The sequence below is a fragment of the Blennius ocellaris genome, assembly GCF_963422515.1.
Source record: "Blennius ocellaris genome assembly, chromosome: 19".
NCBI lineage: Eukaryota > Metazoa > Chordata > Actinopteri > Blenniiformes > Blenniidae > Blennius > Blennius ocellaris.
In genome coordinates this window covers 11,890,591-11,915,894 of record NC_137668.1, presented here as the reverse complement: position 1 = coordinate 11,915,894, position 25,304 = coordinate 11,890,591, and the positions used below count along the sequence as shown (strand labels likewise).

Here is a 25,304-nt window from a genome sequence, read left to right as displayed (position 1 = left end):
CTGGTGAACAAACACACACATTCCAAAAATTACCTCCAACGATAAAGTCAATGGGGAAATTATCCCAGAATATAATCTTTATTGAAATTGGCAAAATCTCTGTTTGGGATATTCAATTTCTGTATTCAGTTACAGGCATAATCAAAAATAAGCATGAAGAAATGTGAGTAAAACGATCAGTTTTGTTTGAAAGCTTCAAGCAGCTCGTGTTCATGATTCTGTGTAACGGGATCTTTTTGAATCAGGTAAAAATGCAAACTCTTGACAAGTAAAAGACAATCTGGATAAGATTAGAGTCTATTTGGATGACTTTTTCTTTTTTAAAACAAGGATCAATGCAGCAAGTCATTTAAAGTTGCACAGCAGACAGAGAAGGTTTTTTATACATATGATGTCCTTCTTGCTGCCACCATGATTAAAATATACCTTTATTGCAAATCTCTCATTTGAAATGCTGGTTTAAAAATTAGTTACAAAACTTTTTCCGGATTAGAAAAATATCCCCTGAACGGAGGAACGTGTCGATCACAGAAATCCTTGTGATCAAGCTTGATGTGGACCGATCCATCTTTAACTTGACATATTAGCAATCACATTATTTGCCATTATTGGCAGTTATCACTACATTCTATGTTACGTCTGTTTGCAAACAGACACTAAAAACATCTTGATCTCATGGTGGTTTAGTAAAAATAGTTAAAAAATAAAATAAAATTTGCCTTCTTCAACTTGTCCAAGTATTTCCCCTCTTTTAGCTTTAACCTCCTTGATTTCTCACAGTGTTGTCTTGTTGATGTTGAACCTCTTTTTCCTCTGGCCTGTTTCGCAGAGCTCCGCTCACACGCCCTCTTGTGCCATCCGGTACTCGAACACGCTGCCCCTCTCCAGGAAAGTCTCGTTCAAACGCCTTCGCTTGGTCTGAGGAGCTTTGTTTGGTTCTTCTTCTCGCCCATAGCCACCTCCTCCGGGCGTGTAGAGGCAGAACATGTCCTGTTGGGGGAGACACACACACGTATATAAAATACACACATTATGATGGGAATATAAAGAAGTAGAGTGTCATATAGGGTCTTGACATCTGTGCTCATTATTGCTTCAGTGCTGCAATTGTATAAAAGCACTTTGTAAACTGTGTTTTAAATCTTTCATAGAGCACATGTGAAGGTTATAAACACCATTATTTGACATTTCTATTAAACTAAATTAGTTGGAAAGTGCAAAACTGATCAAATTATAAATTTTCCCATTATTATTAACTCAAAAATGTTTGGATTTGAGTTTGGATCCATTTGTCTTTGGATTTGATGTGTTATTAGTTCAAAAAGTAGAGATCACAAGATCACAGTGAGAATATTCTCAGCATAACGACGAGTATACATTATCGTGAAGTCCCCCAAAATGGTGGAAGATGCTCTATGACTTTCAGAGTGATAAGCCTCCCATGAATAAAAATGCATAAAACTCTTGATTCCCCAGAATCAATTCATTGTTCAACTGAAACATTTAGATGCAGATTACAGCGCTGGTGTACTGTAGCTTTAAGTGGGTCCAAACGCATCTTACTCCAGGCTGCAGGCTGACGCTGGTCTTGGCTCCCAGGTTCAGGACTCTGCCGTCGGCTCTGTGGAGTAGGTTCATCCCCGCTGCACCGTCCTCACCCCCTGACCCCCCCCCACCACCCGACGGAGAAAGACTCAGTATGAAACGAAAGAAACTAAAATGAGGTAATATATATTCTTCGGTAGAAAAGATACTCGATGAAAAAACATGAGATTACCCAGGAGCCCGTACGGGCGGGTGGATCTCCTCTCCGTCAGGACAGACAGGACCACCTTGTTTCTGAAGAGAAGCTTACGAACCACTCCGTCTCCACCGCTGTACTTTCCTGCCCCTCCTGAAGCGGGCCTCAGGGAAAACTGCTCTAAAATCACTGGATACCTATACGCCAGACGAACAAACCCGTCAGTTCTCCGAATAAACATTATACCATTGCGCACAACTCAATTAAATCCTCGAAGGTTTTAAATGAATTCCCACCTCTTCTCCAGAATCTCGGGGTCAGTGATGCGGGTGTTGGTCATGTGACTGTGGACTCCGCTCCGCCCGTTCCAGCCCGGTCCGGCGCCGGCTCCTCCGGCTACGGTCTCATAATATCCAACCTTCTCACTGCCAAATGAAATGTTGTTCATGCAGCCCTGATGGATGGAGGACGAACAAGCATGGGTCAGTCGTCACTCTAGAAGAACACCATCCAAGCATCCATCTAAAGAGGTTAAGACGGTCACATGCACACCCAGGGGCAATTTAAAGACACCAATTAACCTCTATACTTTTGGATTGTGGGAGGAAATCAGAGTACAAACATTTGTCTATCAAGCCAATCACAACACCACATATATATATAATTTGGCTACTATGATTCCATTTATCAAAGCAAAGACCTTTTTCTTTTTTCTTTTTTGTGAAACACCTTAAGCTGTGAAAGTAGTTTTGCAAGTTCTCAATATGATCACGTTTCCTAAGTGGATTTCACCATTTAGGCTCAAATCTGTCTTCACGCATGGACAGAAGCTAAACTCTGGTTCTTTCAATTCACAAAATATATACTTGAAATCCAGACGTCTGCCAGGAATGAAGCACACAGCGGTTGGTCTTCGCTTGGATCTGTGTGAATCACTCAAAGCCATCAATGAAAGGGACATTTGTTACGGCTCTGTTGTGGCATTGCTGTGTAATCTCTGTGTGAAAGAAGCTTTTGAGTGTTTCTCTCAGTCCCGGGGAGCTACGCCCCATCGAGTCTTATTTTTGCAGTTTCTCCACTCAGAAACGCACGTTTACAGAAAATGACCACCGATTCATTTGAATCAAGTTGAAACATGACGCTGATTCATCTGACAGGTTAGCTTTGTTTGAATATATTTAAATTTAAAAAAAATTTAAAATCTTACCTGTGAGGCAGCGCACACCTCAAACGCCTTAAAAATAACATCAACGACCCTCTGTGACGTGAGCACGTTTCCCCCAACCACCGCTGCATTGTGGGACGGCTGGAGGATGGATCCAGGCGGGATGATGACTTCGATTGGCGTGAGGCAACCCTGAAAAAAACCCCAAACAAACACGCAACTCATCACATCTTTCTGTGCAGACGAGCAAAAAGACCTGCATCGAGTTTCTCCCCAAAGGCCTCCGACTTGTCCTACCGAATAAAAACAAACCCTCGTACGTTTCTTGAAGTCACACGGCCACTCCCAAGGGTGGAGCGGACTTACCTGATTGAGGGGAATGTCCTGCCCGACCATGCAGCGCAGGCAGTAGATGAGAGCAGAGAGGGTGATGGCCCGCGGAGCGTTGCAGTTGCCCCACACCTCTGGGCCCGTCCCCGTGAAGTCAAACACTGCGCTGCCCTGCCGTATTTAAAAAGGGTTATTAACAGTAAGCAACACGCACACTTTAAGTAACCGTCGGATTTGTTTGGTCAGTGCTCGCGTGCGGTCATTTAGAGGGAGATGAGCTCAGCCCACCTCTTCTTCATTAATTTGAACGCGCAGTCTGATTGCAGTGCCGTCATCCATGAAATCCTCAGACTCCACCTCCAAGGAGCCGGTCTGTTGCCGCCGGCGACGCGCAAAATCTCTCAGCATGTCCCTCACTGCCAGCTCTGCGTTGCTCTTAACACACACACACACACTGATTACAGTTACCGGCTACCATTACGCTTCATAAACACTACAACTCGTCAGTCTGACTGTCGCCACGGTTACCTGGATGTAGCCCATGTAGGCCTGGACCACAGCGAGCCCATAGCTGTCGATCAGCTCCCCCACCAGCTGGCTGCCTCGCCGATTGGCCGCCACCTGGGCTCGAAGGTCTGAGAGGTTGTCGTGAAGATTACGGGTCCCAGAGCAGTCTGGGTATTTGGCCGGAGCCATGAGGGCTTCGGTGACAGCTGATGTGGATGAAGGTGGACGGCGAAGTGTGAGGGGATCGTCGTGGTGAAAAAAAAACAACAAACATTACGCTAAAGATGAAATAATAATTGCAATCATGCAAGTGTTTGCGATCTGAAAACAATAATAGCTATTGCTTTCAAACACAAGTCTCAACTCCTATCATCCATTTTAGGTCGTCAATGTCTGGGTTTTTTTTTTTTACACCAACAAATTGTATTATTATTATTTAACCTTAATGGCTTCAATCAGTTGAGAACCAGTTCTTATTAGCACTGGTGATCTGCTCTGCTCCAGAAGAAAAACCCAGAAATGCATCCAGAAATCCGGACAACTCGCCCACAACAATTTTTTTTCAGCATTATTGATTTGAAGAATTGGACATGTGCACAAGAAACAAAGCCATATGATACTATATTAAATCGCCTGATGTTTATGTAACTATGTGTGTGTATCCTATGCTAATAAAAAAAAAAAAACAAAAAAAAAAAACTGAAGCAATTTTTTTGCACTTAAAGACTCCAACAATCTTTCATACACTATTTTCACTCAATTAAGAGACCTTTAAAAAAAATACGGTTGATCTCCCCTACCCTCTTCTTGGAAGATGCCACCAGTGACGAGCTTGAAGGAAACGAAGACTGCGCCTTCCTGCTGCAGGGAGGTGGAGTGGGGAGGCATGGAGCCTGGGGTGATCCCTCCTATGTCAGCATGGTGCCCTCTGCTGGCCACGAAGAAAACAGGGCAGCTCACCCCCTTTTTAAATACCTGTACAAGGGAAGAGGGTTAAAAAAACAAAAACAAAAGGTCAGAGAGGAGGAATGGACAAAGGATAAAGAGAGGGATGATACTGAAAGAAAAAGAAAGGACTGACTGGTGTGATGACTGTTAGATCCGGGAGATGACTTCCCCCGGCACACGGATGGTTACTCAGGATCACGTCTCCTTCTTTTAGCGTTTTCCCCATTGCCCTGATCTGCGCAGAGAAGTCGGGAAAAAAAACGGCACAACCTTGTTGTTGCGCTGAAGAATCGACTTCGCCCCCGTCATCTACAGAATGCCTCCCCTCACCTGGTACTGGACGGTCTCCTGCATGGCCCCCAGGTGCACCGGAATGTGCGGCGCGTTGGACACCAGGCCGCCGTCCGGCCCAAACACGGCGCAGGAGAAGTCCAGACGCTCCTTGATGTTGGTGGAGATGGAGGTTCTCTGGAGAACTCTGCCCATCTGCTCTGTAGGAGAAAACGGACGGAACTATGACCGGGAAAAAGAAAAAAAAAAACTTCCACTCGTTCCCGCCGCCGTCCACTTCTCTGTGTTGGCGTACCGGCTATGCTCATGAAGCGGTGTGAAAAGATAGATAGCTGCACGGTGTTGAGCTCAGTGCCGAGAGCACAGTGAGGGTCCGAGCCCACCGTCACGCAAACGTCTCCGGCTTCCGTCAGCTGGGCTTCACAACACGGCTCCACCAGGATGGTGCTAATCATAGGAAGACAAACGAAAATGTGACATTTGACACTTGGACTGTGCACAATAAGGCTGTAAAGTAGATTTTTTTGCTCAAAGTGATATAATATGGTTAGTATGAGGGTGAAAAGACTACATTGTCTATTGCTTTGTTTAATTTTCAAGATATCAAAAATAGTCCGGGAGTTTAAAGACATTTGCATAGTATATAAACTATTTGTTTTGTGAGATCATCTAATTATGTGTTATTACTTAAATACATCAGTTTTCCAATTTTACTCGTGTTATTATGCTTAATCAAAGTGTTACTGTTACTATCCAGTTATGTAAAGACGCAAGCTGCAACCTAAAGCATTTGATCAATAATCTAGTGTATATTTTACATTTGAAATGACATACTGACACCGAGTTCTGAGCAAAACAGCAGATACTATACGCTAGGCAAAGTGGGTGAACACCCCAAAACACAAGAGATCAAATCTTCAATGAAACAGAAAACTTATAGTGAACAAAAATACTGATGTATTCCATATTTTGGTATTGACTAAGACGTAGTATATTCCAAATGTTGCTTAACAACTTTTGAAATATCTCCCCCCCAAAAAATGACCGCTAATATTGTGAAGAGTTCGATAAAACAAGCCACTGCACAAAAGCACAAAGCACAGATGCAGTTTTTAAATATACGATTTCAACCTGACAAAAAAAAATAACTTTGGCATAATTAAATCATGTGAATCAAACTTGAACGCCCCGAGTTAAAATATTTTAAGAAAGTGGATGTAATGGAGTATTTTAGCGCAAGTATAAAAAAAACAAAAAAACCCCTGCCTGTTTTTGTCGATGATGACGGCTGGTCCTTGGATGTTGTGACCGCATGGCAGCTCCTCCCACAGATACACACCAGTGTCCATGTAACCGCCCTCAAAGTAACACTTGGTCACCTACAGAGCAGATGTTCACACACAAGCTTCATCATGATACGTCACCCAATGAGAGCACTGTTATCTACCGAGTGCGAGGCGTACCGTGACCGGTCTGGCCTGCTTTTGCCCCGTTTTCTTCCTGTACACCGATTTGATGCCAGATTTCCCACAACCCCTCACTCGGATGTCGTCGACCATGATGGGTCTGTCCGGGATGGTGAATCCAAACTCTTTCAGGTAACTTAAAGAAAGATCACAAGTAGTGTAAGGCTTAAAGTGCTAATCTATAACCACAAAAGACACACTCAGCAAAACAAACAACTCATTAACCTCGCAGTGCGTTAGCAGACAGTGCAGGCAGAACAAAGTAAATGAGTGTGAGTGGAAATGATTCATCCACTCTGCAGTGAACACGTGCTGCAGACATTCATGCAGGAATCAAAACGAGCACGCAAACCGTTTGGTGAAGGCGCTGCGGAAGTCCCCGGATCGACAGGAATGGGCACTGCTGGGAAAGCCGGCGGCGGTGACCATGAGGGCGCAGTCGGTCCCCTCGTAGCGCAGGTGGAGGAACACCTCGGTGGTTATCTGAGCGCTGAGAGGAGGAGACGCGCGAAGGCTGCTTTAGTGTGGCGGTCGATCCCGGAACCCAACGATTAAACTTAATGTAAATGGGGTCTGCGGCAGTGGTTGAGAAGAGTTGGTCCATTTTTCATGGACGGCAATCACACACTCAGTGCTGCTGCGTAAAAATGTGGCACAATTTATAAGGGAAATAAGCAGAATGCAATAATTAAAGACGTATTAGTGAATTAATTTATCAAACAAGCTTTCCTCGTCTGTTATAGGGACCATCAAAATATCTTGAAAACATTAACAAAGGTAATATAAGAGTATCGTAACTCCACTAAAACGACCAATGCAGTTACGAGAAATGCAGTTACAATTACTGATGCGCTTCTTTTGCCAACCTGCTGTCAGTCAGTCCTGACAGCAGCATAAACGGAGCACCAAATGTCAGTAACATAACAGTAGTGAATAGCTGTTTTTAACTGTCTGCATGTTTGCCATTATTTTTTAAGCTTTTACAAGCTGTCATCAGTTCATTCTTTTACGAGTCGTGACATCCAAATTATAAGCAGACTCACCCACACAGTGCTAATAGCTTAGCTGATGTGCAACAGCAATACTGCAACAATGAGTATTTTACAAGTCGTTACAATTTGCAACACTGTAAACTTTGCTCGTAACAAGTAACTGTAACCGAGTCCTGATCTTGAGTAATTTACACACCACAGTCTGCTACAGTAGATTAAAAGCTGTGGAAAGGCACGAGTTCGGTGCTTGTTGACCTGGTAAAGCCGCGTGTGCAGAGGGTATCCTGGCAGCGTTTGATCAGCAGCTGGACTCTTCGATCGAGGTCACCGAAAGATCGCTGGTCGTACTGCAGAGAGCAGGGCTCCTGCACCTCCTCCACGACATCTGCCAGAGCCAGACCATAGGCTGACAGGACACCACTGTACCTGGAAAAAACAAAACAAAACACAAACAAGCACTCACTTCGCTGCTCTTTTTTTTTTGTTGCCAAACTGTAAGATGGTTTTTCCTCCCTTTGAACCTGAATCGATCGACCTTACTTATGAATAAAGACAGTCTTCATCCCCAGAGCTCGCGCGATGGCACAGGCATGTTGACCGCCTGCACCTCCGAAACACGCCAGCATATGTTGAGATGTGTCGTGCCCCTTCGCCTAGAAGGGCACCGATTAAAAAAACACAAAATGAAGTGTTGGAATTCAGAAACGCCACAGGTTGTGCGTGAGATTCTCGAGAAAAAAAAAATACTCAGATTACCTGTGTCAGGGCTCTGATTGGCCGGCACATGGCCTCATTTGCAACACGGATGAAGCCCATGGCAACCTCCTCCACACTCATGTCTGATTGGTCGTGTGGCATCTGCTTCCCGTCTGAATGGCCGGCCCCATTGGCACCAACCTACACATGAAAACAGATCAATAGAAGTCTTTATTATTATTGCCGTGCTTTCGAATGATCATGCATATTCAAGGTCTGGACAATGTTTACATTTCTTTAAATCTAAAAACATACACTACTGAACAGATACACGTAAACAAGCAAGATCATACATAACAGTCACAGCAGGAGGGGACTGAAGTGCAAAATAATAGAAGGAAATATTCCTGCCTTTGATTGGTTGGAAGACAGGAAATGGTTGATTTCTTCGGTGAGGACACGGAAATGCTTCATGGTTTCCTCCATGGACAGAGGCTCATTCTCGCCCGGCCCAAAGATCTTTGGGAAGAAGGAAGGGAGGAGGCGGCCCAGGGCTAAGTTCGCATCGGTCACAGTCAGAGGCCCACCTGGAAAAACCCCCCACCAGGGAGCATGTGAAATGCCTTCTCATAACTGGGAACACATGTTTTAAATGCTGCTTTTACACAAGACGACACATTCGATGCTCACATGGCCTTATTTCTGAACGTAGGTTCTTTTTTTTTGTTTTTTTGAGAATGTCAAAGTAGAGATCTTTTTACAAAACAAATGAAGTGATGGCGTTTCCAAATGGGCAAATGGGAACACGGACAATGACGGCACACTCAGGTTTCAAACCATTACAGCTCCAACGGAGAAATATGAAGCAAGCTTCTATTATATCATGCAAAGTTTGGTCTCGTGCCTCACGTAGATAAATAGGATTATGAAACAAAAGAAGTAGAGCGTGAGAATCAGATGGATGAACATAGAAATCCTGGCGACGTGTATTTTTTGTCTTGACAGAACTAAACACATATAATCTCACACGGTGTCTTGAACAAACCAGTGAGAGAGAGAGAGAAAGAGAGATAGAAAGAAAGAAAGAAATCCAAGAAGAAACAAACTGTTCTTGTTACCTTTCCTGTAACAGGCTGGTCCTGGATGTGCACCTGCAGACTCTGGTCCCACTACGAACATTCCTGATCTGGTAAAGGAAAACAAAAAGAAAAAAAAAATGTTTCAGTGTGGATAAAAAAAAAAAAAAAAGAAAACAAGAGTATACACACAGATTTTACGTGGTCACAGAATGTCGTGTCTCTTTGATAACATCTGTTAAACGAAGACATGCCCTGAAAACGTGGAACCACTGCCAACGGTCGGACGCACTTCTGGCGCAAACGTGCCTGAAAAAGAGTCGGGACCCTCCGCCTGCAGCCACGGTGTTGATGTCCAGCTGAGGGGCCTGCAGCGTGACTCCGGCGGTGGTAGCCTCAAACACGTGCTCGTACTGGCCAGCGTATCGACTCACATCAGTGGAGGTTCCTGAGAGAAAAAGGGTTGTAGCAGTTTGTAGCATTCAGTTCATAAGATAAGACATCTTTAACAATCTCTATGAGGCTGCACGCTTCCGGGATCAAACTGTGAGGTCACACACCACCCATGTCGAAGCCGATCACAGGTTTCTTCTCCGTCTGGCTGTAGGAAGTGATGGCGTATCCCACCACCCCCCCCGCCGGGCCGGACAGGACGGCCCGCGAGCCGCAAAACTGCTCCATGGGAGTCAGACCTCCGTCGGACTGCATGAACAAGACGTCCACATCCTGACGAGAGAGAGAGAGAGGAAATACAAGATCAGACGTGTTCGGAAAAGCTTTGAAGCCGCTGCCAAGTTTTGTTTTTGTTGAAAGCGATAAAACGCCACTCTGGTCGGGAAAAGTGATCATTTCCATTAAAAAAATAAAAAGCAACAAGCAAAGTGAACTTACACACTGAAATGAAATAACTATTCCTACTTTACTGTACAAGACACACCTTCAAGGCCCCTTTGAAGCCGGAGGTGAAGCCTCTCAAGTACTGACGGATCTTGGGAGTCAGGTAGGCGTCGGCGGTGACGGTGTAGCCGCGGGGCACCGCCCGCACCATCGGCATGACCTCGCTGGAGAGAGACACCTGCTTAAAGCCCAGACGCTGCGCCAGAGAGCCCACGGCTTTCTCATGATCAGACCACCTGCAACAGGGAATTCATCATCATCATCATCATCATCATTTCAGAAACTATGAGAAGATGTTAAGCAGCTCGAACTGAAAACTGATCAAATGGAGAAAAAAAAAAAAAGGTGCAATTCAGAACCGAGGGATGGTGAGAGAGGTCGCACACCAGGAGCTTTTACAGATGGGCTGTAATAACATTTTTCTTTGGGATTGAGAGCTCTCGCTCTCCATAATGTCTATTGTGTCGACGTCAGGTCGAGGATGCAGACCGTTGGAGCCGAATCACCCATTTAGTTTGAACGCCTTGGCAAGAGTGACTTCAGTCAAGTCAGTGTTTAGTTTTAACAACAGAATTTAGTTATGTTTCGATTTGGCCTCTTTGATTTCGTCTGAAGGATAATTCAACACTCTTGATTTATATTAGTGTTGGTTGCAAGCGACGGTGATTACATGAGTAGTGTGTACATAGTGTAAAAAGTTTGGGATCTTGATATGGTTCTGTTTGCATATGTTAGAATGTTGCTGTTTTTTTGTTTTTTTTGTTAATTTAAGATGGTTAGCAAATATGTTTTTCTTCCTTTAATTCCCTTCTATGGTTGTAGTTTTTGGTCTATCGTCAAGCATTGATGATTTTTAATTTTTAAATAACATTTGATTTTTTTGTACTTACTTGGCCTATGTGGCATTTTTAAAAAGTCTGTATCTCCGTTCAGAGCATCAGAGATGACTGGGAGTTTGAGTCCTTAAGGTAATAGTGGCTTTCTTTTGTAAACATTAACTCATTAAAAAGTAAAGCGAATTTGTGCACTTACTAAAAAGGTACAAAACGTGTTTGTTCTTTTTTGTTTATTTTACTCAAATGTCCTAAATTGAATTAAACTTTACAAACCCTGAAGTAAAAATGTCCGCAAACTCATTCTTAAAATGGACATGATCACTAAGAACGAATAAAAATACACTCAACTGAAGGGGAGGAGAAGTCGGGGGGTTAAAAAAAACATGAACTTCTACCCAGTGAACCACGTGGGAGAAACATGCTATAGGACACCAACAACCACTGACATGTGGAGTTTGCAGACCACTCCTCCCACAGAGGCCTCCAGTGAGAGTTATACAATATATTACAAAATGTTCCATTGTTAGTTCTGCACAACGTAAAGGACTTAAAAAAAAAAAGTGAACACTCCTCTTTTTGAATTTTCTTTTACTATTACAGACACGTTTTAACTCCCTAATATTCAGAAAAGTTCAGAAAGCAGGAGAAGTGTACAGCGCTCAGAAAACCTTAAATAAATAAAGAGACACGTGAGAAATGCGGCCAGGATCGTGTGTAAAGAATTCACAATCGGCACGACACTCACGTGTAAGAATGCAGCAGAAGCACAGCCAGACTGGTGATGCCTCGGGACAAAACTCCCCTCAGGTCTTTCTCGACTTGTTGTAGATCCAGTTCCCCGACCACCTCCAGAGAGTCCCCCGTGCTGCCTGGGAAACAAGCACAGGTTTTCTGGATTAGTTCCAAGTTATGCGACGTATTCTGGCAATACTCTTACACAGAGCTGATCGCAGTGGAGCAAAGCATTCTAAAACTTATCACCCATAAACATACAGCATATTGTCTTTAATGTGCCTTATTCCGCTACTAATAACTGAATACAGTGTATTCAACCCAGCTTTGCCATAATGATGTATAACATAGTTAATGAGCTAAATAGCTGTCCAAGCCTTAACATTTAGTCTCTGGAGTGTCACGACAGGGGCTGCGGCTCCTGGCCGAGCAAACAAAATCAAGGTTCCACACCGACTCACTGCAGCGCGCAATGTGTACAGAAGTGACACTGCTTCAACGGTACAGGCTGAAGACCTGCCTCACACCTGTGACAACGCGTCCGGGGTCCTTCCTGGGCAGCTGACAGCCTTCTTGCTGGAGGACGACGCGCTCGTCGACCTCTATGACCTCCTCGTAGAGCACGTCGGGCAGGGCAACCTCCTGTTATGTACACACACATTATGTTTCACAGCAGGTGCAGTGACAAGGGTATTTGACCAACAGTGCAGTGATTTGCAGGGTGGGTACGGATGCTTGGGGCCACGTAAAGTCAAGAGGACAGAAACTGAGGCAAGGACTGTTTTTCAACAGCTTATAGAGAGAATCGGGACATTCTATGGCTCATTTGTTTGTTGTTGTGGTCTGATCCTAATGGATGTAGAAAAAACATGTAGTTTTATAGGTGCAACCTTTTTTTCCATCTAGATTGAAAGATCTTTTTTTTTTTTTTATCTACCTTTAACACCTTCTATCATGGTTCTGCAACGCAGCTTCAAACTAAAATGACCACTCAAACCATTAATGGTACAACTGGTCTGGGGGCAAACTCCAGGTCCTGCCCCGAGCTTAACGCTGCCGTCTCTGCAACTGTACATAATAACTAACCTGCGTTGCAGCGGCCCCAGCATTAAGGTCGGCTCTCCCACGGAGACCGTCCTCAGTTTAGTGTCGAGACATGTGGCAAGTCGAGAGCCGACAAAAGGTGCGAGAAGGTAAATGTACGGACCACGTCGAAGAGCTTTGGCCTGGCCTGTGTGCCGATGTGCAGCAGGTCCTTGAATCCCTTAGTGACCAGCAGAGCCGTCCTCTCTCCCTCCCTCTCCAGCAGCGCGTTGGTGGCTACTGTGGTGCCCATCCGGATCCAGCCAATCAGAGACGTATCCACAGGCTGATCGCGAGGAAAGGCTCGCCCGGTTTCCTGTCAACAAATACATACATATAATTAGTTTCCATGTTGACCTACCTATTTATCCATCTTTCTTGCCAAAAAAGCGGTCCTTAATTGTCTATTACTGCCTCACTTGTAATCTTCCGACGTTATCTATCAAGTATAAACTCTTTAACCTACCTCCTCCAAGACTCTGCGGATCCCCTCAGTGGGAGCGTCTTTGTAGTTCTGGGGGTCCCGAGACAAGAGCTTCAGGACCCTCTCACGGCCGTCGGGCAGCCGGGCAAACACATCGGTGAAGGTGCCTCCCCGGTCGATGGCAAAGTCGAATTTCCCCTCGGTCTCAGCCATAGTTAGGACAGGGAAGAGCTGCTTCTGGGTCTGCGGCCGCGTGGAGCGATGGGAGTGAGTTTATATCGCTGTGCTGATAAGACAACGGCAGAGATGAACACTGATTGGAGAGAAACGCTCGTCATTGGCAAAATATTCAAGGCTTGCAGTGCATAAACAAGTCACTTCTTCTCCTATTGTGTGAGAAAATTTGCTCCCAATTCAGCCCGACATCACTTTTCTGCACTTTTAAAATGCAAGTTGTAAGTTTAATCCATTATCAATGTTATTCAACAGCTGAAGAAGAAAATCTCAATATTCAGCCAATAGCAGCCATATTGCTGTAACACAAATATGAATGTTGGGAAAATTCAAAGCCAAAGAGACTATTAAATTGCACACTTTCATGCAGATTAGATCTGTAAATTACAGAGTAAATAACCATAATGACAAATTTGAAAGAGCTCAATAGCTTGTGCATCAATTTCATTGAAAACACTATATGAGAGCAGGTTCACGTTTTAATAGCAGATGCAGACTGCTTCAAGTTCAGAGAGCTCCAGGACTGAAAAGTCAAAGTTGTGCCATGAATTAAAAGAGGTCAATTTATTTTCCATTCCATCTCTTCTGGAATAAAAAAAAAAATCTGATTTTCATTTTTTATCGTTATATATTCAGTTTTGTCTATTTTTAACATCACTTCTAGCGTCCTTTTGTTTTTTTTGTTTTTTACCGTAATAAGTTTTTCATAACTCCTGAATTTCATTATACTTTCATTTTAACATAATGTATCCCTTTCCATATTACTTTTATGAAGTTTGTTCATTCTAGTCTGTTGATACCATGTTTGAGTTGCCTTTGTCATTTTAGAAATGTTATATTCATATTTGAATGCCATGCAAATTCTATTTAATCTGTTTTAACATTATTTTGTTTACCCTGCTTTGTTAGTTAAAAATATATTTAGTAACATTAAGCCCTTTGAATAGTAAATGCATTTCAGAATACAGTTTGATTGATCAATTAAGTGCATTATATCAGGTGACATAATGAAATTAATATGACTCTGACATGTTAAGAGCAGCTTCAGGACTAATGCATCATAACAAAAACGTGCAAATCCCCCAGGAATCTGCAGGAAAATCCCCGACACCGCCTTCTGCTCAGCAGACTAGAATAAAGTGGGGTTTTGTTGGCAGCCAGAGAACACAGGACAAAGCTGCACAGGCTCAACCGGGATATTTTTGGAGGAGTCGCTTGCAAAGACAACCGGGAGGCTCGACGGCTGGACTCACCTCGCTGCTCCCGCTGCACCGGCGGCGTGTTAATCTTTGATAATCCGAAGTCAGTGCGATCCTCCTCCTCCTCCTCCTCCTCTTCCTCTCTCCTCTCTCTTCACTGTGCCTCACCGCTCCGTGAACCACATCGGAGAAACGCGAGACGTTTTTGTGAGTGCAGCTGTCCGGGTTTTTTTTTTTTTTTTTAAGCCCCGCCCCCCTCTCAGGCGGTGGGGGAGACGTGGGCGTTGTGACGTCATGCTCTTCTACAAATACTACCAAAAGTGTTCACGATGCAGGCGATATAACATAAAGTCAAGCTTTTCAACCAAAAGTAATTCCGAGAAATAGATTTAATGTATCGGGCAGGAAATGCATCTTCAATAATGGATAGAGTTATTTATTACATTTCCAAATGAATATAGTCCAGAAAACAACAACAACAACAACAAAAAACAGATATAAAGCAGTTTACAGTTTTAAATGTATTTATTATAATTAAGGCACAACAGTACAGCCACACAGAGCTGATATTCAAACACAAAGAACAGTGAGGACCAAGTCATGGCTTGTCAGTTCTGGGCAGTAGTGTTATTGAGGAGTTAGCCTTATATTCATACTGGTGAACAGACTGTGTATTCATGCATGCACAAAAATACAATTATAATATATTAAGTATATTGAAAGATGTCACATTTCATATACAATTTCTCCAATATAGGTTTATTGGCTAAATATGTTCAACCTCCTTTACATAATGTTATTATTATTATTACAATTAATATTTGAATATTAACCAACACACTTTGCCCTTCATTGGGAAAGACCTGGAATCATCCTCAGCTGGTCGGCATGCCGGATAAACACCTCTAATATGTGAGTGATAACCACAATGCAAACAACCTGATTCTCCCTCAAGTGTTTAAACCACAGCTAAAAAACACCCCAAAACAATCACATTAACACTTAGATCCTCAGTTTATTCCAAACCTCTTTGGTAACTTTTCATACAAGCAGCCAGACTATCGGACACAAAAAACAGAAATGGCTTCACACGCTTATCTGAGCTGCGCAAGAAAATTGCATTTCAAGGACGAACCGCTTTTAAATCACATTTTCCAGTAAACTTGAAACACCCTGCGACACCTCTTGTGCAGCAGAATAAGGCCACGTCGGTTTAACGTAATGCACACAGGTATGAAACCACTGAAACATTCAAAACAAAAACAAAAACAACAAAAAAAACACACCCGTATTGCTACATCTGCAGTTCAGTCATAATCAAAAGGCACCGTGTTCACCGAATTCAAAAGTAATACTCTTGTCATGCAGACTTCTGACCTCACTTATTATTATTATTATAACAGTCTGATGTAACAGATCAAGGCCAAAACGTTGCCTGTGTTATTGTGATTATGGCTAAAGACCCTGTGAAACAAGTGATTGTGAGACATTTGCTGAGAGGACAATAAGAGTGCTCCAGTTCTAAGACAGGATGTGCAATTTAAGTATAAATCCTGCACAGGCAGCTTAGCTGTAAATATACTCAAAACACACCTTGATTATTAGCTTTTAGCATCTTGTGCCTGTTAATTAAGAGCAGTTTTGTGTGTGTGTGTGTGTGTGTGTGTAACTTCTGACACTCTTAACAGTGTGCCCACTCCTTGCATTTAGTGGCAGTTTTGACATTTAGGATGACATTTCTGTTTATTGACGTTGCAGCGGCATCCCGCGCTGGTGTCTCCGGGCCCCTTTAAAAAGAAAACCAAGCAAGCTTGTATTGTGAAATAGTATTTTAAGAGAAGTCGTCACATTACAGGACAATAAAAAAACAAAAAAAGAAGAAGAAGAAAGAATTGCTTCTTGAGTTTCTTACCCCTGGCCCCCAGCGGGGCCCTCTGGTCACCCAACAGATTTCAGTGTGACACACGGTGCAGCGCAGCCAGTCACATCCGTCCCTCTTCTGCACTATGATGCCACACTGGGGACAATGCATGGCCTCCCCCGACTGCACGAGAGTCTGTTTGTGAGACCGAAAACAAATTCAAGAGAGAATATGAGATGAAGGGCCGGTAGAAAAAGTCATTCTCGTGTATGATAACAGTGCATGTCAACACAGACGCATAAGGACGGTCTCTGTTTAAGATGAATACTTTGTAAACTGTAAGCCAATGAGTTGTCTGGAAACCGTGTACAGTATTCATTTGCATTATCCGGCTCACCTTCAATAGATGTGTCGTCCTCCTGGCGGCAGAGTCATTTATAGCACGGACAGCAAGATCATCTTGGTATTGTTTGCAGTTCATTCCCTCGTGGATGGACTAAATAAAACGGGAAAAAACCAAAAATGAATGCAAACGGTTCCGTGGCTTGTCGAAAGGTCTGGATCTTTGAGGTGCTATTTTTCCCCATTCTGCAGACATGGCACCATTTGAAAAGACAGTCATGTATAAATAGTTCTACAACTCGACATTGACCGGAGTTTTCTACCTTGCAAATGAGGCAGTTGTGTTTCCTGCAGACGGGGCAGTGGAAGACATTGACGGTGTCCTCGTACTCGCACCAGCCCAGGCAGTCTGGAGTTGCACAGTGATAGCTGCCCTCGCATCGGGACTCCGCCACAGAGAGCCCCCTCTGCAGCCAGCGCTCGTACTCCTCTGCCGGCACCAGCTGGGAAGGAGAAAGAGCAAGAGTGTCTGGAGTGCATCCATCTGGCTTCTGTTCCAATCACAATGAGGAGTCGGCTGGTGGGACTCACAGCTCGGATCTCCCTCTCCTGCAGGGAGCGGGCACACGAGTACATGTCATCCCTGTAGGGACACGACACCTCGGGCTCCTCGCTCAGCATGATCACCGAGCGTAAACACTCTCTTAGGTGGGCACATAAACAGAGATTACGTCTTTGGTCATCGAACTCACACACACACACACACACACACACACACACACGAATGCTTTAAATAGCTGAGCAATTCATTTTCTTCAAAACCACAATCGGCTTTTTGTGATCCAATATCGTCTTTTGGCTGAATCGTTTCTTCCTCCAGTCTCAAGACTTTTTACCTGCAGAAACAGTGGAGACACTCCCTGAGTAGCACGCCCTCTCCTGGCTGTAGATCCACATAGCAGATCCTACAGTCCACAGGCTCCGGGTTCGGCACCAGGTCCTGACCGTCCATCATCACCAGCCGAGCGAAATTCTCCCTCCGCTCTTCTTCCCTCGCCTGGGAGAAGAAGCGTCGTTGTGGAAGGATGGGAGCGCAGGGTTAAACATGTTTTGTGGACTCACTGGCTTTTTTTTAAAATTCTGAAACTGTAGAACTCATCCATACACAGACAGATGCACTTACTGTACAATAACACTTTATTTTCATTCATTTCACAGAGTATTTACACTCACAGTGCAAAATCTTTCATGTGTACATTCAATTTAGAGGCATCTTTTGCACTTATGGAGTGCATTTAAAAAAAAAAAAGAAAAGTCACGTGAAATCAGAGAGTCGACACAGACCATAGTCATTCATCTGGATGGTCAATATACAGGGAGGGTTTACACAGCCCTCCATTAACAACAAGATATGTGATTGGATCATGACGCAATAGACATTAGACAGATTCTTTTAAACGTGTTGCCACTGTCAGCATAGTTGGTTTATACGTTGTTGTTTTTTTTGTAAAATGTCAAAGTATTTGTTTTCCTACACCCATGAAGTAAATAAAACATGGTTGCAAATTTGCCAACACTCTCTTGTCTGGCCTAAAACCGGAAGAAAGGGGGCATCAGTGCAAACAGTGCAATTCAAACGACCTCTTTGTCCCCCACAGGATGGGGTCAACAGTTAAAAGGGAATCCTTTTCGAACAAGTGTATATAGTCGGCTTGCAGTTTATTATATCGATAAAAAGTGTTGGTGCGACTGACAACTCCGTGTACATGTGCCTGTGCCTGTGCCTGTGTGTGTGTGTGTGTGTGTGTGTGTGTGTGTGTGTGTGTGTGTGTGTGTGTGTGTGTGTGTGTGTGTGTGTGTGTGTGTGTGTGTGTGTGTGTGTGTGTGTGTGTGTGTGTGTGTGTGTGTGTGTGTGTGTGTGTGTGTGTGTGTGTGTGTGAGCTCAGTGGTCCTGGTCCAGGTTATACAGGAGTGAGTTGTTTTGATGGCCAGCACTCCTCAGCAAATCTCTTCTCCCTTTCTCCTTCAAAAAAACAGAGACAGAAGAGAAGAGAGTCAACCTGAGAGAGTCTGAAAATTCATGTCTCTACTGTTTTGTTTCTCTTTTTTTTCCTTTAAAAAAAAAAAAAAAATACTGCAGGCCAGACTCCGTAAAACTATTTGATATGTCTGAGAGGAAATGGTGCTGTACATCTCCCAGGGGTTTTTTTTTTTGGTGAGGCCTGTATGTGCTGGTGAAAAAGGGCGCCGTGACATGCATGTCGATGTATAAGATACATGTGCAAAAGTCTTGAGTGCATTCGTTTTTATACCTGTTGATACTGTCTCATGGCCTCCTTCTCCTGCTGGATCCGTCGGAGCTCCAGTGGGTCAGGTCGGTATCCACCGGGGATAACGTAGCTGTCGGGGCGGTTCGTGCTGCAGATCTCGCAGCCCGGCCGAGTCGGTTTGTTAATGAATGTGCAAGAAGGGCATGGCCAACCCTTTAAAAAAAACAAAAACAAAAAAAAAAACAGGTTAGTACTTTTTAGTTCAAACAAATGATTGAGCAGTATCACATGCAACCTGTATCTCACTTGTAATCGGATTACCGGCAGAGCCGCTCTCTGTACATTACCTGTGGGGAGGCGGGCTTGGGGGCGAGCGCTTCGCTGAGTTGAGGCATCTCCAGGTTGATGAGCTCCCGGATCTCGAATGCATTTTGTCTCTCAGACCCACCTGCAGCAACTGAGGAGAGAGCAGATGTTACGCGACACGCGCTTTACATTGCGATCACATTTAAAACATTCCCAGCTTATATGTTAGAAGTGTAGAAAGAAAAAAAGGGACATTTGATTTTTCAGTGATATTCATTTTTTTTTTTTTTTTTAGATGCACCTGAACTCGTCAAGTGGTTACTGCTCGTTTCGGTAACGTTATTAATAACTTTAAAGGTCGTTGCTATGGGAGAGGATTGAGGAACAAGAGCGGCCAGGATGTTGTGGTGTGACAGCGCTCCTCGAGGTCATGTGATTAGAACTCTCGCCCAACGGAGCTGCGTCACCCCTCACCGTCAATACAGCTACTGTCAGAGGAGTGTGACGGACTAAAGCGAACAAAAACACCCCCAAAAACCTATTTTTCCCCAAAAACTGACTCATTAAAGTAACACAAGATATAGAATTTTTTTTAAATGAAAATATATGTATGTTAATCAGAATTTGTGAAGGTGTTCAGTCATGTTAGGAAGCCATTTGCTTCGAAACAGAACAACAAGAGTCACTGGTTCCTATTTTAGCTTACACAGTAAAGATAATATGTTCTAGCATTGTTCTCTTTTTGTGTTGTGCCACTACATTCGGTAGGCCAGCTTAGCATTTCGCAGATTACCACCACACTGAGTAAATATATTCTTTATAAAGTTGGTTGTGCAACATTTGTACCATCATTATTAGCTGAATTTGTTAGTAAATATTGTTACTGTCATGGGTACTGTCGTCACTGCTACCTTTGGCATTATTATGTCATATGTTACAATTGTTTCTTATTAATGGCACTATTGCTACCATCATACCTGTTATAATTTCTATTATCATCACTATTATGGTTCAGATTATGAATTAGAATATTTGTCGTCATTATTGCGATGAATATTTTTTATTTTCCAGTTACAATTGATCCAATTCAGCCATTGAGACGCGAGGTAAACTGTGTAGAAACGCGCTTTTATGCAGTTCGTACCGGCGTTGCTGCTGGCGTGGAGTCTGGAGGGAAGCGTGGTGTAAGGCCTCTGGTCCTGCGGCGCAGGGCCGTTCCCAGAGGGAGCGCACGCCGAGGGCTTTTGAGAGGACGGAGCCGGAGGGTTGAGGAGGAGGGCGCTTTCTTGATCCCGCTGGAGGACCTGGAGGCTCAGGCGAGCGTGCCGGGCCGACAGGAGGTACAGGAAGGCCGTGTCGCCGTCCTGGCGCACGCCGTAAGAGGCGAGCGAGCGCTGGTCGGTGCACAGGCACTGGCCAATCACCCAGCGCTGCACCCGGGGGTGGAAGCCGTACTCAAGAAACATCTGCGGAAAAAAAAAACCACGGCAGCAAAAGGTGAACGAACAAAGACGTGGAACAATTCTATTATAATAAAAATGCATAAAAAAATAAATAAAATTAACCTGCTGTTTTAAGGACGCAGTAGTCATGTGTGGGAAAACTTTCACAGTGACGCAGCAGGACGTGGAAAAATCCTCCACCACAACAGTCAAACTGTGGGATAGAAGCAGAGATATCGCAAATCCGTTTATTTTATTTTTTATTTGGAAAAGTAAATACAAAATAAGAGTGAAGTTTCCACCGCCCCCACTTGATTTCAGTGTCTTCGTAGTCTTTGACGGAGGGCTGGATCTTTAGCGCCGTGTGCTGACGGGCAAGTGTGGCAGCGAAGACGGAAGCAGACTGCATGTCGCCGGCCTCGATGGCTCGGGTCAGCTCGATGCACGTTTCCTCTGCAGGCGAAAAACACACCATCCTGAATGTTAAAACTTACGACCACTGAGATGACTGCAAGGTTTAAACATCAGTTTAATGAACGATAATGTACAATATACATCTAAAAAAAAACAAGATTACAATGAAAATGATTTGCCCCCTATAATCCCTTTTTTTAATCTTATTCTTTTAAATTGTAGTTTATAAAAATACAGTATCAAAACATTAAACCTTTGACAAGATGACATCTTTTGTTAATTTATAGCTATTATTTTGATAAAAATTGGAATTTAAAATTTTATATGACACAAGTGTAGGAAGAATTGGCAAAACTGCACATTCAGAGCCGGCCGATTTTGTAAAGCACAAATCTGTCCGATTCACATTCACAGAGACTCTCTCAGTCCCTGGCAAACACTCCAGCTCTCACTCACACACCTGTTCGTTGCAGAGCCATGGTGTTCTGAAGATGGACTCCATCGGGTGGCTGCTCTCTCTCGATGTCTGGAGGGGCGACTGCCAAAACAAAAAGTTGGATTAAATAAGACAAGAAAAATAAACCAAACCCAAAACAAAAGAAAAACTACAAAACAAATATAACGGATTTGTCACGTTGCCTGTTTAAGTCCAGTGTCGCGGTGCACAGTTATATTAGACCAGCACGAGAAGGAGAGCCACTAAACTATCCAGATTAATTTCACTTAGAAAATGTAAGGAAATCACAGATTAAAAGTATTCAACATCAGCTGGCGCATTTGTTTACCAGACACTGATCACACCCCAAACCCCCCCAAAAAAAGACATTTTCACAAACTTGCATCTTACATAAGTACAACCAGATCATATTACTATAATTAATTTTGAAATCAAAGACAAGTCACAGTCTTTAAAAAGTTATGGTAATGGCAATGAAAGCCCCCATTTTTTTTATTATTTTTTTATGTTCAAACAGATGAACAAATAGTTTCATACGTCAAACTGCGGTCATGCAGAATTTGCCAATTTATTTCACAAGAGCGCAGCAAAATGACTCCATGCCGGCTCTGAAATGGGAAACGAGTTGGGGGAGAACTTCCACACCTCGGCGCGCTTCCCGTAACGACGACAAGACCACGGTGGCCCACTCCTGGGCCTCCTGCTCGCAGCGGAAGTTGAAGCTGATGCGGTCATGAGGCGGCGCCACCAGGCTCAGCTCGTGGCACTTTGGCGACTTCGCCTCGTAGTTCACGCTCCTCAGGTCAAACTCGGCGATGGTCTGGGGGGGGGGGGGGGGGGGGACAAGTAACGACAAAGTGTGAGAGGAGATGCGCTTGTGAAGGAGCAAAGAAGGAACACGAGTCAGGACGACAAACCCCCCCCCGGCTGTTGCCGAGCTTGCAGCTTCTCCTCGTACCATAATGAAGAAATGATGTAATAATAGAACAAAACAAAGAAATCCTGCATCACTCTGTGTTTACACACACTTTATCAAATCCTGAAGTGTTTATTACACCACCAAACGTCAGCCCTCAAAAATACGCTTTCAGCATTAACTGTACTTTTTTTTTTCTTCTATAAACAAATGTATGAAAGTAACTGCTTTTTGTAATTTCTCACCTACTGTTGTCCAATGGGAGCAGACATACCAGAGGACTGAGACCCAGAACTAAACAGATGAAATGCATCAAGTAAACAAAGAGACTTGTTTAAGTCAAGGCATTTTGGGGTTTTGTGAAAGGTGTAGCCAACGGAGGACCTTGTACTTCTTGGGATAAAAATGAAGCAAGATTTTTGAAAGTTATTTATGAGGACTGCACAGTGGTAAGCACTGGAAGGTGGTAGCAAAAAGGTCAGAGGTTCAAATACGGGCTAGGCCTTTCTTTGTTGGCTTTGCACGTTCTCCATTTGCCCCAGGCACTCTGGCTTTCCTCCCACGACAATATAAAAAAAAACATGAACTTGAGGTTCATTAGTGACACTGAATTTCCCCATAGATCTGTCTCTCTGTCTGACTGGTTATGGACTGGAAACTTGTCCCATGTAGTACCTTATATAGGTATTGTAGTCATCTTGTTAAGAAGTACTTTCTCTTGTCATATCCTCAGTATCTTTAAAAGACACATCTACCTACCTACCAGACACGCTGTAGAACGATATAGCAATGTTATGATGATATCATTAGATGGTAGAAGACCTGACAGGGACTGAAACATTAAGCACAAGTCACATGGGGGGGGGACTTTCTGGTGAAAGGCCAGAAAGCTTTGGCAGCCGCTTTGATGCAGTTTATTTTGGGAAACTATAAATCTTAAGATTGACCGAGTGGCAACTCCTTCCGGATCGAAGCAAAAAAACAAGAAGTTGTGCAGGGAGGGAGTCACGCCATCACTCACCACACTCCGGCCCGTCCCACCGCCGTCCTGGAGCGACAGCCGGAATTCCCCGGATTTCCCCGGGTCCATGCTGAGCTGCAGGCGGAGTGACTCATCGCCTGCCCCCGGAAGACACAGCGGCCGAATGCCGGAATGGCACACCGACACCCGAACCGACATGAGGACGGTGTGGCAGCCGGGCTGCGAGGCCCCATAGTGGCTGGGCAGGGCGGCGAGCTGGTCCGGCGTGCAGCCCGGGGAGTGAGTCCAGCCGCCCGAAGTCAGCGACATGTTTCCCACACACTCATGTAGAAAACACACACATACGCAGGGTCGAAGTGGGGGGGTTGGGTAGGTGGGGGTCCGCTCGGCCGTTTACCTCCTGTCCCACGGAGTTATTCCACTTTTAATATCCGCTCGTCTTCACGTAGCTCGCATCGTGTGTTGTTTGTTGCTTTCAGGCAGCCTCAGTGTCAACAGGAAGTCAGTCGGTCCCACAACTGCTCCGAGCCGCTTCGCTACATAAACAAAAAAGTGCTGTGCGCCTCGTTCCTTTTCTCCTTTTGGGCTCGGAATAAATCCCACACAGGTCGGGGGGGTTTGCTCTTCGCTGGCGCTCCGTACAGAAACCGTCCCCGACACCAAGGTTATTGTAGTAGTTTGATACAGCTGACTGGCGAGCGGTGCTTTCAGTTCCTCGGTGCGCATGCGCCGCCGCCTCGGTGACGTGTGCCGTTGTAATATTTATGTTCCTTTAAATAGCCGCATGAAGGAATGAAGCTCTCTCGCTCCTCTTGCAAGCACCCTGATCTCTGTTAATTCCCACGGCTGAGTCACGGATCATGTGCGCGAACTAATGATTGAAGTATGTGATTTTAAAAGAAGAGTAAACAATGGGTCCGGTAATAAATGCAGAATGTGTGTATGTACCTATTCTACCACAGAGAGGCAGCAAAGCATCCCACTTACAATACAAATCGACCTCTCGTTTCAGGTCCTGATGATGGTTGTGTTAATTGCAGGCCGAGCGCAATTCATGTATAATTTCCCATATTTACTTTACTTTGAGTAAACTGTGTGTGTGTTTGGCTCCGACTGTAAGCCCTCCCAGCAACACTTTAAATAAAAGGAAGGCCTAGGGCAGTTTTGGTTGTTCTACATTTTATATTTTAATGTCCCAGAGTATGGTCACGTTGGATGTAGCATTTTATTTGATAGTCATTGTGCTTTTTGTTCCTTCAAAAAAATAGAGGGAGGGTGTATGCTATGATTATGCTGAAACGGACATGCCAATAAAGCTTAATAATTAATTATAACTACAGTTTTTTTATGTCATTATAGAGCTGTTGTGAGATTTGACGTTTGACTTCACTAGAATACTTTCTAAATGGAGTACCTTTTCTCTATTACAAACACTTAAGTTCATTTGAACTTTGTAATGATGAATCAATGATGAATTCCTGCTGCAAACAAATCAAATTATAATGTAACGACCCAGGAGGGACTCGAACCCTCAATCCCCAGCTCCGGAGGCTGATGCCTTATCCATTAGGCCACTGGGCCACTGATTTACTGCATTCTTCTGCTTGTCTTGTCACCCCCGTGACTTCTTCAGAAGAAAAACAAGGTTTTTCAGTTGTTTAGCTGTGTTCTATATTTATTCTTATGAATGTATAACA

The 25,304-nt window shown here is 44.0% G+C and overlaps 2 protein-coding genes across 2 annotated transcripts; both read right to left on the bottom strand.

The window, feature by feature from the left end:
- Positions 1–111: 111 nt before the first annotated feature.
- On the bottom strand, positions 112–14,788 carry oplah (5-oxoprolinase, ATP-hydrolysing). Its single transcript, XM_080514758.1, has 28 exons — positions 14,672–14,788; positions 13,227–13,470; positions 12,885–13,076; positions 12,205–12,319; positions 11,691–11,814; positions 10,150–10,345; positions 9,773–9,938; positions 9,522–9,660; positions 9,255–9,322; positions 8,548–8,723; positions 8,197–8,337; positions 7,981–8,093; positions 7,696–7,866; positions 6,801–6,938; positions 6,446–6,584; positions 6,249–6,361; positions 5,278–5,429; positions 5,022–5,182; positions 4,825–4,926; positions 4,544–4,718; positions 3,765–3,949; positions 3,525–3,671; positions 3,273–3,407; positions 2,949–3,098; positions 2,038–2,195; positions 1,778–1,938; positions 1,564–1,661; positions 112–990 (listed from the first exon to the last, which is right to left on the bottom strand). The coding sequence occupies exons 2-28, from the start codon at positions 13,395–13,397 to the stop codon at positions 838–840; spliced, it is 3,939 nt and encodes a 1,312-aa protein (XP_080370884.1). The 5' UTR covers positions 13,398–13,470; positions 14,672–14,788; the 3' UTR covers positions 112–837.
- Positions 14,789–15,136: 348 nt separating this feature from the next.
- Positions 15,137–24,342, bottom strand: shrprbck1r (sharpin and rbck1 related). Its single transcript, XM_080514914.1, has 14 exons — positions 23,647–24,342; positions 22,355–22,529; positions 21,713–21,790; positions 21,150–21,291; positions 20,962–21,052; positions 20,541–20,862; positions 19,438–19,547; positions 19,133–19,303; positions 17,717–17,877; positions 17,412–17,523; positions 17,144–17,323; positions 16,876–16,974; positions 16,530–16,673; positions 15,137–16,404 (listed from the first exon to the last, which is right to left on the bottom strand). The coding sequence occupies exons 1-14, from the start codon at positions 23,914–23,916 to the stop codon at positions 16,324–16,326; spliced, it is 2,136 nt and encodes a 711-aa protein (XP_080371040.1). The 5' UTR covers positions 23,917–24,342; the 3' UTR covers positions 15,137–16,323.
- Positions 24,343–25,304: the final 962 nt, after the last annotated feature.

Bases quoted from the DNA above. Each gene is read 5' to 3' on its own strand.
- oplah (XM_080514758.1), bottom strand. From the start codon at position 13,397: ATGGCTGAGACCGAGGGGAAATTCGACTTTGCCATCGACCGGGGAGGC. The intron at 6,362-6,445 runs GTACGCCTCGCA...TCTGCTCTGTAG, and splicing joins AGCAGGCCAGACCGGTCACG to GTGACCAAGTGTTACTTTGA. The intron at 4,719-4,824 runs GTCAGTCCTTTC...TCCCTTGTACAG, and splicing joins ATCTAACAGTCATCACACCA to GTATTTAAAAAGGGGGTGAG.
- shrprbck1r (XM_080514914.1), bottom strand. From the start codon at position 23,916: ATGTCGCTGACTTCGGGCGGCTGGACTCACTCCCCGGGCTGCACGCCG. The intron at 21,053-21,149 runs GTGGGGGCGGTG...TCTATCCCACAG, and splicing joins TACGAAGACACTGAAATCAA to TTTGACTGTTGTGGTGGAGG. The intron at 19,548-20,540 runs GTACGAACTGCA...CTCTCTCCTCAG, and splicing joins CCACGCCAGCAGCAACGCCG to TTGCTGCAGGTGGGTCTGAG.